Below are 12,500 nucleotides of genomic sequence, written 5' to 3'. Positions count from 1 at the left end.
TGACTAGCAGAGGGTACATGATACACAGTTGTCCCATAACGTAGAAGCATAACTTAAATGCGAAAGAATGTGTGCATGGTAAAATAATTTAAGAACTGAAGTGTCGACATAATATCGTAGCTGCGAGAATAAGAACATGTTTCTCGACAGCGTTTTGTTTATATTGTTTAAATGACATTTCCAGTTTAGCTCAGAATCTATTGTGACTCCTAGAACCCGATGTTCACGCACTTGCTCAATCGGTGATGATCCAAGGTTAAGCTTTAGATCAAGTGGGGCCAGCTGATGTTTCTGTCTAGAAGTGATTACCACACTTTTGGTTTTTGCAGGATGAACTATCATAGTATTAGTGTTACACCAAGTAAACATTTCATCGAGGCTTCTTTGAAGTGATGACTCTAACACGTTCAGATTTTTTGAGAAAGTGTACACAGATGAGTCGTCAGCAAAAAGGTCATTGATAACACGAGGATCAGAAATATGGAGTGGCAAGTCATTAATGAATATACAAAACAAAAGTGGACCAAGAACGGAACCTTGACGAACCCCACTTGTGACACGACCTGTAGTAGACAGTTTCCCATTAAGAAGGACATATTGCTTTCGATCACTTAAATAAGAACGAAAGAAGGCTAGAAATGGAGACTTAGGGAGATACGCGGATAGCTTTGAAAGTAATGTAGTATGGTCCACTGTGTCGAAAGCTTTCTTGAAGTCGAGGAAGACAGTGCCCACTATTTCAGACCGGTTTATGGCTGACAGCCAAGAATCACACATCTTAATAAGAGCAGTATGGCAAGAATGTTTTGGACGAAACCCAGATTGAGACGGGTGAAAAAGCTTACAGAGAGAGAGAGAGAGAGAGAGAGAGAGAGAGAGAGAGAGAGAGAGAGAGAGAGAGAGAGAGAGAGAGAGAGAGAGAGAGAGAGAGAGAGAGAGGGGGGGGAGGAGGAGAGAGAGAGAGAGAGAGAGTGAGAGAGAGAGAGAGAGAGAGAGAGAGAGAGAGAGAGATAGAGAGAGAGAGAGAGAGAGAGAGAGAGAGAAAGAGAGAGACGAGGGGGAAAAAAACAGGCAAAAAATAGGGAGACTTTATAAAGAACGCAGAAAAGTAGGGAGGAGAAAAACACATCGATAACAGCATTAGAAAAGCAAAAAGCCAAGACTGATATATGTCCTGTCAGTGATTTGCACAAATTGCAGTCCCGCGCGAACATTGCACAGTTCTTAACGTGCCTCCGTCTCAAGACACGCGAGCCATTCTGACAGGCACAGCACTCATCAGTAAGGCACGTTGAACGGGCAACGTCTCCCAAAATGACATTGTTACTGAGGATGTATGACGCCAATACATGCACAGCCTGGTGGTGACCTTACGGGTATTTTTCTTCTTCTGATAGGACGAAGTCACCGAGACACTTTGTACCGAAAGTCTCTGTCAGTTCCTCGGGAGCCATTCAGAAGAAGCGGCAGAATTTGACGTGATGTAATTATTCACTGTACGACGCCTTCTCGAACTCTGTTTCCCTTTTGACGCCAGAGTTTTTACTTCCAAAGAGAGGGTCAAAAATAGATGTCATGTGTGGGTGTTTAAAAAAAAAAATTGGTATCGTACATCGATTGTGACAGGCACGACGCTCATCACTGCACTTCAAGGGGAGGCGACACATGTCGTTTTGGGGCTCGTTTAGTTCATTCATTTCCTAAGTGACACCTTTGTCAAGCTACACAATTAATTCAGCAAAACAGTTAAATGCTGTAAAGAATGCTGCCCGGCTGTTGAGATCTGGTATGTGAGCAAGTGGAGGGGTGCTGGTATTGCTGTTAAAGCATGCACAGACCACTGGCGGTAAACATACTGCTGCAAGCGGCAAACCGGCATCTTAATTTCCAAGTCTGAGTGAGGTGCCACTTTTGTATTGCTCATCAGTCGAGACCGGATGTAAGAAAGTCGTCGGGACCCACTTTTTGTCTTTCATACATCCGGTCTTTACTAAATCCGGTTAACCGGATGTATGAAAATATTGTGGATTGACTTTCATACATCCGGCCACGCGTCTGTTACTTGATAAAAGTAGGGTTTTTTTCATATCATTTTTGTATTTATTTGTTTTTTTTATGTTTAAATGTTTTGATACATATCCTTGCTAGAAGAAAAGGTTTGTGAATAACAAGTGGAAAAGTACATGTACTTACATACACTGACACAGTCAGGACAACCGATAGAAAGAGCAACTGTTTGTGTAAGGAACTGTTCTGCTTTGCATAAGGCCGTGCTCTCTCCGCCCCCCAATTTTAAAAATAATTTTTATATTTTTAATTTTCAGAGCTTGTTTTTAATCCAAATATAACATATTTATATGTTTTTGGAATCAGAAAATGATGAAGAATAAGATGAACGTAAATTTGGATCGTTTTATAAAAAAAATGTTGTTTTACAATTTTCAGATTTTTAATGACCAAAGTCATTAATTAATTTTTAAGCCACCAAGCTGAAATGCAATACCGAAGTCCGGCCTTCGTCGAAGATTGCTTGGCCAAAATTTCAATCAATTTGATTGAAAAATGAGGGTGTGACAGTGCTGCCTCAACTTTTACAAAAAGCCGGATATGACGTCATCAAAAGTATTTATCGAAAAAAAGAAAAAAACGTCCGGGGATATCATTCCCAGGAACTCTCATGTCAAATTTCATTAAGATCGGTCCAGTAGTTTGGTCTGAATCGCTCTACACACACACACAGACACACACACACACACACACATACACCACAACCCTCGTCTCGATTCCCCCCTCTACGTTAAAAACAACGTAAAAATCCACTCGTGCAAAAACACGAGTGTACATGGGAGTTTTAGCCCACGAACGCAGAAGAAGAAGAAGAAGTCAAAACTTGACTAAATGTAAAAACAACAACAAGAACATAAAAACAACAACATAAAATACAACAAAATAAAATACAACAACATAAAATACAACAACATAAACAGATAACAACTGATTCACATCCATGACCAATGTCTCTGGTTATAAATGTAACACAAATGCCTTCTGGGATTTTATGGGTCTTCGTGACGAATTTGTAAAAAAATGATTGAATGGAGAAACAAATTAAACAGAACAACTCGTTGACAGCTATAGAATCTGGATAAAAATCAGTTGGTGGGGAAGTTTTCAGGGCATCCTCATTTGGTGACTTGGGTCTACTTTCGTTTTCTTACAACCGGTCTTGCAACAACGCATTTGTGCTGCTCGGGACCAGAGATTTGCTTTTATACAACCGGACTTTTATACATCCGATTTTCATACAACCGGAAAATTCTAAGTAATAACAAAGAGTAGCTTCTGCCGGGACCCTGCCTACCCCTTTCATACATCCAGACTTTCATACATCCGGTGTTTTATACATCCGGTCTATGTCTTGGTAAAGCGGGCCAATCATCACTGCGGGATGTGACTTGATACGTCTTGGTAAAGCGGGCCAATCATCACTGCGGTATGTGACTCGATACGTCTTGGTAAAGCGGGCCAATCAGCTCCGTCGTAACGGCTGACTGTTGGTTTGAGCGACACAACCAATCACAATGGCCGGGTAACTTGTGCATCACGTCAGAGCCTCGAGAGTGTCAAGAAAGTAGAGCCGCCCAACAGGAACCGTCCAGTTCCTCCAGAAATCGATCAACAATCACTTCCTGCTCCCGCATTAACTAGCGCTCAAACGACTCGCTGGCGTATTTTGTTTACCGCTGGGGGGCTGTCAAAAAGTCGACTGGGGACTCTCACTAAAAGATCCTCGCAAAACGACACCAGTCCCGGAAGGAGGATTCCGTTTCCTGAAGATCCTTGGAAACCCAGGAAGTACTAATAACTGTGTCACCTCCGTGACATTGCAAAACAGGTTTGAAAAGGTCTGGACGAGACGTATTGTTTTCTGATTCTTGACTCTCTCTCTCTCTTGCTTTTTATTTCTCCGAGGTTTTATTTCCGTCCGTCTGTCTGTCTGTCTGTCCGTCACTCTTTCTCTCCACCCCCCCCCCCCCCACCTACACACACGCACATACATTTTACAGTTTCGAACAAGCCATGAACATTTCGCTGTTGATCGGAACGCCCTGACATTCATTTTGTTTTAGCCAAGGAACGCCTGTCATTTGAGACACTGTTATCCCCGCCACTCCCGCTAACCCCTCTGTCCCGACGTCAATTCTTAAACTTGCAGGCACCCCCCCACCCTCCCCCCCATCACTCCCTCCTTCTTCGCCCCCTTTTAAAATGTTTTATTTATTGTTGGATGTTTTACCTGTGTGAAAAAACTGCTGACGTAAGCGAATGGCGGCAACTTCTGCGTTGACCCGCTGCATGGCTCGCAGGAAGGGCTCGTAGCGACCCTGGACACACGATGACCACTCGGTAAAGCACACATCCAAACACAGATAGACGTAGACTGGAATGTTTGACTTTGAACGAAACAAGATATTCACAGGAACATAGACCAATAGTCTTCATTGTGGACAGACATAATGAACAGACATAGTGGACAGCCAGACATAATGAACAGACATAGTGGACAGACATAATGGACAGACATAATGAACAGACATAGTGGACAGACAGACATAATGAACAGACATAGTGGACATACAGAATGAACAGACAGAATGAACAGACAGACATAATGAACAGACACAGTGGACAGACAGAATGAACAGACATAGTGGACAGACATAATGAACAGACATAGTGGACAGACAGACATAATGAACAGACATAGTGGACAGACAGAATGAACAGACATAGTAGACAGACACACATAATGAACAGACATAGTGGACAGACTGAATGAACAGACAGAATGAACAGACAGACATAATGAACAGACACAGTGGACAGACAGAATGAACAGACATAGTGGACAGACAGACATAATGAACTGACATAGTAGACAGACACACATAATGAACAGACATAGTGGACAGACAGAATGAACAGACAGAATGAACAGACAGACATAATGAACAGACACAGTGGACAGACAGACATAATGACCAGACATAGTAGACAGACATAATGAACAGACATAGTGGACATACAGAATGAACAGACAGAATGAACAGACAGACATAATGAACAGACACAGTGGACAGACAGAATGAACAGACATAGTGGACAGACAGACATAATGAACAGACATAGTGGACATACAGAATGAACAGACAGAATGAACAGACAGACATAATGAACAGACACAGTGGACAGACAGAATGAACAGACATAGTAGACAGACACACATAATGAACAGACATAGTGGACAGACAGACATAATGAACAGACATAGTGGACAGACACACATAATGAACAGACATAGTGGACAGACAGACAGAATAAACAGAAATAGTGGACAGACAGACATAATGACCAGACATAGTGGACAGACAGACATAATGACCAGACATAGTAGACAGACATAATGACCAGACATAGTGGACAGCCAGACATAATGAACAGACATAGTGGACAGACAAACATAATGAACAGACATAGTGGACAGACAGACATAATGAACATACATAGTGGACAGACAGACATATTGAACAGACATAATGGACAGACATAATGAACAGACATAGTGGACAGACATAATGAACAGACAAAGATATAGTGGACAGACAGACATAATGAATAGACATAGTGGACAGACAGACATAATGAACATAGTGGACAGACAGACAGACATAATGAACATACATAGTGGACAGACAGTCATAATGAACAGACATAGTGGACACACATAATGAACAGACATAATGGACAGACACACATCATGAACAGACATAGCGGACAGAAACACATAATGAACAGACATAGTGGACAGATAGACAAATAATGAAGTGTAAACTTGTCTCAGAAAAGTGTTGATTGTGGACAGTCTGTGGAGGGGTGATCAGAGCCAAACGCGCCGACCAGCTCAATCACCGATGGAACTGTTTGGCGGCTAACACATGCGTGTGTGTGTGTGTGTGTGCGTTTTCATGGGTGTGCATGTGTGCGTGTGTTTGTGTGTGTGTGTATGTGAGTGTGCCGTGTGTGTGTGTGTGTGTGTGTGCCGTGTGTGCGCGCGCCCGTGTGTGTATGTGTGAGAGTGAGTGAGTGTGTATGTGTGAGTGTGAGAGAGAGTGCTTGAGTGTGTGTGTGTGTGTGTGTGTGGGTGATGACAGAAAGACAGAACGAGGCGATAGAACCACTTTCCACGCCAATCTAGCACAGACCTTGTGGTCACGCTCAACACCGCCCCTAGCACCGCCCCTGCTGTCCGGCACGCCTTGACGGCCTTGCGCCGTGCGTTGCCATGGTCACCAGTCTGGTCACTGGTCGCCTCAGGCCACGTCGCTGTCACACACAGATGGCGGTGCCGTCAGCAAGACAGAGACATGTGGTGTGACAGGATATGATTATCACTGCAGCACGTGCTACGCGCTGTTGTTACCATGCAAAGATGACCTGAAAAGCTACCGATCTTCCCGCGTTATCATATAACCACGTTATCAATCAATCAATCAATATGAGGCTCATATCGCGTGTATTCTGTGGGTACAGTTATAAGCGCAGGCATTTATTTATTTATTTATTTTATTTATTTATTTTATTTTTTTTATTTTTATTTTTTTCCCAATTAGTCTCTAGTATTACACCAACCCGGCCTAATGTCTTTTCCATTCCATTTCTGCACGTACTCCTCATAACCCTAACTCGTCATAATACCTATCGCAGCATGTAGTATAGTGGCGACTGCGCAGATGTATTTTGCCCTTTATCAAGTCAGTGTGAGGAGTGCGTGTCACGGTCGTGATGATGCTGTGGTGCACGTGACGAATACAGACCTTCACTGTCCTGGCCGTACAGTCATCAGCACGCTCACACCACCACCAGTCAACACGAGAGAGAGAGAGAGAGAGAGAGAGAGAGAGAGAGAGAGAGAGAGAGAAGAGAGAGAGAGAGAGAGAGAGAGAGAGAGAGAGAGAGAGAGAGACAGACATGGAAAGACATAGAAAGAGAGAAAGAGAGAGAGGAGTAGGGGAGGATAAGAAAGACAGTTTTATTAAAAGGTCATAAGCATCGGACAATTTTGCTTTTAATCGTTTTCACAAAGCAGACGGGACCGACATGTTGCAAAAAACCCTGCTGACGCATCTTACTGACTGACATGTTGCGAAAAACCCTGCTGACGCATCTTAATGACCGACTCAAGCATTTGGACCAGCGATAACAATTTTAACATGTCAAAAACATGCCCATAATCTTCTGAAGTGGTTGAGAATACTGAGCAACCTCCGGTGGCGCCCGTTCAATGTTAACTGCGGAGCTATACTTTGTTTAGAAAACCGGATGACAATCTGTCTTTAACTTGAGATAGTGGATAGGGGAGACTATAATTATACCGCCTAGATTTCTGAGAATCCGTCCTGATAATACCAGAGACTGTAGAGTACACAGAGACGCTTCATTCGGCGCTGAAAATTGAAACAGGAAGCCCCGTGGCGCCACCACGCGGAAACATGTAAAAACCTACTTTCCCTTTCCACAGCAGTAGCGATATCGTGCAGCACAACCATGGCCGCACCAAAAAGAAAACACAGCGGGGCATGGTCTTTGGCCATCAATTGCTCAAACTCACATGCCAAAGGCTTCAGGATGTTCAAATTTCCTGAGGAAGAGAGCAAGTGAGGATTGTATTGGTTTTTTTTGTTCTCTCGTTAAATGTCGGAAAATCAGTAAAAAGTGTAGCGTCGAACTGCGTGTATTCTACCAGAACAGAGAAAACACACACTGTACACAAGCTCAACAATGTGATTGCGCAGTTGTTTAATTAACATCAGGCTTAATTTTGTTTTGAAGGACAACTGAACAATTGATTCTATTCTTCGTCCAAGCGCAAAAGTCGAAAACTTCTCAAACTAGAATACTTGTGACGATGCTGTTCAAAGTGTCATCCAGTCGGTCCGTACCTCGTTAATTCATCTCAATTCATATGTGTGTGTGTGTGTGTGTGTGTGTGTGTGTGTGTGTGTGTGTGTGTGCATGCGTGTGTGTGTATGTGTGTGTGTGTCATAAACTGACTCAGAGAGAGAGAGAGAGAAAGAGAGAGAGAGAGAGGGAGAGAGAGAGAGAGAGAGAGAGAGAGAGAGAGAGAGAGAGAGACAATGACAATGACAATGACAATGACAAATCTTTATTTTTCGAGGGTGACAAGAATAAGCATAGATATGCTTTTTTGCATCTGGCCCTCGCCCTAAAGAGGGACTAAACTATTTTACTATAACTATGACTAGGAAAAAAAGAGAGAGAGAGAGAGAGAGAGCTTTCTGAACAAGAAAGAAGCAACCGATAAGAAATAAGACAATCATCGATCGATCAAGATTCTTTAATTAAAGTCAGCTAGGTCACAATAATGTTGTTTAAGTTGCTGTATTTTACAGTTTTCCTTACATGATAATTTCTTAGCACCGTGCAATTGACTACCCATTTCACTTTAGAGGTGCTGGGACGACGCCAAGTTGACTAAATGCCTTAGTTACCGATTTGACCGGGAACTATTTCGTTAACGATTTATTCCTGACATATTTTCTCAGGCTTAAGTGACCATGTATATACAGTATGTATTTGTATTTGACTAAAACACACAAAAATAACGACGGTTAGTTCGTGAAAAGACACTGACTTGAATCATGTTTGCATAACTACAGCGATGCAGCGGGTATTGCCGCCTAAGTAAATTTGATTTAATTTTAATCTACACCATTTTCTGCGGTGTTTTTATGGTCATTTAAAAAGGATGTTCACAAACAAACATATTTTTTCGTTCAGTTACTTTTTGCAGCACTGTCAGCCGGACAGAACAGACAGTATGTTAATATAAACGTGATATAAACACAGCCGACAGCAGCCGCTATACGCGAACTTCCTTGTGCGGCAGGGAGTGGCTCTTTTCCCGCGCTGGGCTGGCCGGTCTCACTTTCGCACCGCAGCGCAAAGAAGGATGAAGCGTCTCTGTATACTCTATAGTCTCTGATAATACATACAAGCAGGACCTTCATCGTTTTATTGTCAGCAAAACCTGTCACTTTCCCGAAGCAAAACTGTCAAAATAAAGGTCTCCGGTTTTTGGTTATCAGCTGCAACCGGACCTCTGCGTCATGACTTCCTGCGCGTGGCTGTATTCCGCAGCAACTCATTATGACGATGCAGCGTGGACCAATGAAACGTCACCTTGTACCTAAAGACGGCGTGGGTGATCCTTGAGTTTCGAACAATGAAAACTGTGAAAGTCATTGTATAATCCGGTCTCCTCTCCCGCGGTTTCTCTCTGTCTCTCTCTTTGTCTCTGTCTCTGACATACAAACACTCACACACACACACACGGAGATATGTATTCAGATTTTCACTAGGTTTGTGCTGTTCGATAGACACAAACTGTTTTCGTGGTTGTAGACCTAACCTATTTGATATGTGCACAACACGGCGGTCATGACAGTCAGTGTGTTGCTACACAGTATTGACAATCACGCACAAACCTATTAATGGAAGGGCGCTGGTTATGAGTGTGACGCTTAGTTTTCGAGACATGATAGGCGTGACTGACGAAGAGCAGGACGTCACATTCCAAATAAAAACGACTTATGTATAATGTTGCAGGTTGAAGCCGTTGAGATTGCATCTCTTCGGGAGGTTTCCGCAAAAATAGATATTACACGATTCGCGCGAAAGAGTTGAGAAGCAGACGATCTCTGAGAAACTTTGCATAACGTCTTCCCTTTGTTCGTCTCGTGATAACGTTATTTTGTATGATACCGATTAACTTGCAAAATAAAGTATACAATTTGGTGTTTCAGTGGTAAATGTAATTAGAAATGTGTACTAAATACAAAGCAAACAAATAAACGTGTTTTTCAAGTTGTGAAAATGTTGCGTTGTGAGGATGTTTGGGTGGTCACGTGATGTAAACAAAGCGAAGTGCGGGACGTACTCAGCTCTGAGCTGTTACACCAGCAAGCTCAAAACACGAGAAAAACGATTTCGTTATGTGAGTCGCCACCGGGGATGTATGCATTTTTCAAATGGATGTAAAATAAGTCTTGTATTTATCATCGTACTCCGACCCTGTTCTTTTTTTCGTCACGCCTAAAACCGTTATTTCTTTTGAGCGACGCAGCATTATATTCCATTTCTGTGGTTTTCCACTTACTCTGGCAAATCAGTCGGCTACATGGTCGATTCAGTGGCGGAGCTCAGGCACAGTGAAAGTGGGAGAGAAGCATTATATGTCGGTCAGCAGTCTGCGGAACAGGGTAGACAGAAGGTCAGAGGGAGGCGGAAGGGAGGCTGATGGGGTCCAATGCGAGCACTACCCGTGTTGCGCGAGTCTCTGCAATGGGTGACACCACAGTGAGTGACGCCACGCGACTCTCATTCACACCGAACACTGCGCTACACTGGTCAAGTCCACTTCGCGAAGTGTTTTTTTTGGACTGAAAACTCAATGCCAAAGCTTCGTGCAGCTAGCTTTGAGAAGTAGATTTCATTTAAGTAAACTTTGCCCAATTATTGTGAGGCCTTATGGCTTAGCGGCGTCGCTCATTTTGGTGAAGGCGAATTGCGCAATTCGCGTCTTGTGTTAAAAGTTGTGGAATTCGAGCCTTTCCGCTTGATCAGGAGGGAGAGCCAAGGATTGAAATGTCAGACGATCGATGGCCTTGACCCCGGGAGCGAGGGTTGACCTTTCACCTTTGGCGTGGCGGTGTATCGGCCATCTTTGTTGGGTCATCTCGCCTCGCCCCCCATCTCCCTCCCCCCCACCCCCGTTCTGTGGCTGATGACATTATGGGTGTTGGTTATGACCTTTGCCAGCGTCTGTGTACGTGTGTGTGTCTGTCTCTCTCTCTCAGTGTCTCTCTCTTCTCTCTCTCTCTGCCCGTTGTCTGCCTCAGTGTCTGTCTCAAAACCGTCCCAAGAAAGCTGTCTTTTTTTCAGACTCTTTGTCAGCACTCCAGGCCTTGTGTTCGGGCAATCCAGACTCGACCATGGAACACCTGATGCAGAACATCAACACACTAGCCCAAACCACAGCGGTTGTCCTGCAGTGGATAACATTTCTCGGTGATGAGAGGAAACGTTTGTCAAGACACATACCCAGCAAGCCCAGGGCGCCTACACTGGCACGTGCCACACCCAGGTCAAGACAATGTCGGTGAAGGCTTGCCAGACCTGGATGTTGTGTGTGGTGACTATCGCCTTACGACCTCGCGGTACATCACTGAGATATCTATCTACATATATATATACGACTTGTGTGTGTGTGTGTGTGTGTGTGTGTGTCGATTCACGGCCAAAGTTCTCGATGGATCTGCTTCAAATTTGGTGGGCATATTCAGGTAGACCCCGGACACAATCGTGGAAAATTGTGAACACGTGCGTGCTCTCAGCGCGCAGCGCTGAACCGATTTTGGTTTTTCTGTACATCCATTCCCAGTAACTCTTCCTTATCTTCTCCAGTGTTTTGCGCGTTTATCTCCCTTCCTTCGTACGGTGCGCCGGCGAAGCCGGGTATTCGGCTCTACTACTTCCCGGCGAAGCCGTACCCGGCGAAGCCGGGTATTCCTCTTGTAATTAATATATGTAGACTACATCAATACTTCAGCGTTTCTATCCCGTCAGCCGTGCCTGTAGCTCTACAAAGTGTAACACTCGAACACTTTAATGTGCAGTGAGGAACAACCGCGTATCTGTCCGAACACAACAACGACGACAACAATAACGAAGAATCTCTTCACAATAATAATTGTCATCAATTTCACAGCTATGCATTTATCATAAGCCATCAAATATATTTTAATGTTAACAATCAACAAAGCGAATTTGATGAGTAAAAGGTTGACCTTGACCTTGAACATAGCCAGCAAAACCTTGACCCACCGACCTTGCGAGCTGTCCACAAGGTCGTCTCCCGGGACCTGATCATAGCAGTTTGGTGATGTCTTGTCGCTGCTCGCCGGCTGCTGGCTGTCAATGTGTGGCGTGAAGGGCGGAACGAAACGCAGCCTGCTGCTCGCTGGCCTGGCCTTGCCCATGTCTGTCTGCACGTGACACCGTCACGTCTGACCTCACTGGTCAAACGAGTCAACTGACGTGTCTACTGCAAATCTGACCTTGAACAAAAGGAAACTCTGCGTTACCTCAGTACATCACCCATTGCCACGTTGAAGAGTCACGTTACAGGTTATTCAAGGAAAGATTCAGTCAAGTTGTGTGTGTTTTTCTTCTCTCGATGATCATTGTGCTGGAACCGCCCTGATATGGCCCTTCGTGGTCAGCTGGGCGTTAAGCAAACAAACAAACCAAAATTGTGCTGGAACACTGTGCTGGAACACTCTCTTAGAGTTGGTTGCTATCACCTCTTGGTGACAGCTTCAAGTTTAGGTAACACTGTGTGTTCCTTCAGCACGCCCCCC

General features: G+C 44.0%; 1 protein-coding gene across 1 annotated transcript in view; it reads right to left on the bottom strand.

Annotated features, from left to right (window-relative positions):
• Window positions 1-12,500, bottom strand: part of LOC138981351 (uncharacterized) — a 69,042-nt gene that overhangs the window by 16,020 nt on the left and 40,522 nt on the right. Inside the window, exons 2-4 of the mRNA XM_070354238.1 lie at window positions 11,969-12,197; window positions 6,264-6,384; window positions 4,298-4,385 (exon numbers count right to left, since the gene is read on the bottom strand). Coding sequence (XP_070210339.1) covers window positions 4,298-4,385; window positions 6,264-6,384; window positions 11,969-12,119 — 360 coding nt within the window. The 5' untranslated portion in view covers window positions 12,120-12,197. The remainder of the gene's footprint in view (window positions 1-4,297; window positions 4,386-6,263; window positions 6,385-11,968; window positions 12,198-12,500) is intronic.

The sequence above is a fragment of the Littorina saxatilis genome, linkage group LG12 (assembly GCF_037325665.1).
Source record: "Littorina saxatilis isolate snail1 linkage group LG12, US_GU_Lsax_2.0, whole genome shotgun sequence".
Lineage (NCBI taxonomy): Eukaryota > Metazoa > Mollusca > Gastropoda > Littorinimorpha > Littorinidae > Littorina > Littorina saxatilis.
This window is presented reverse-complemented; position numbering and strand designations above follow the sequence as displayed.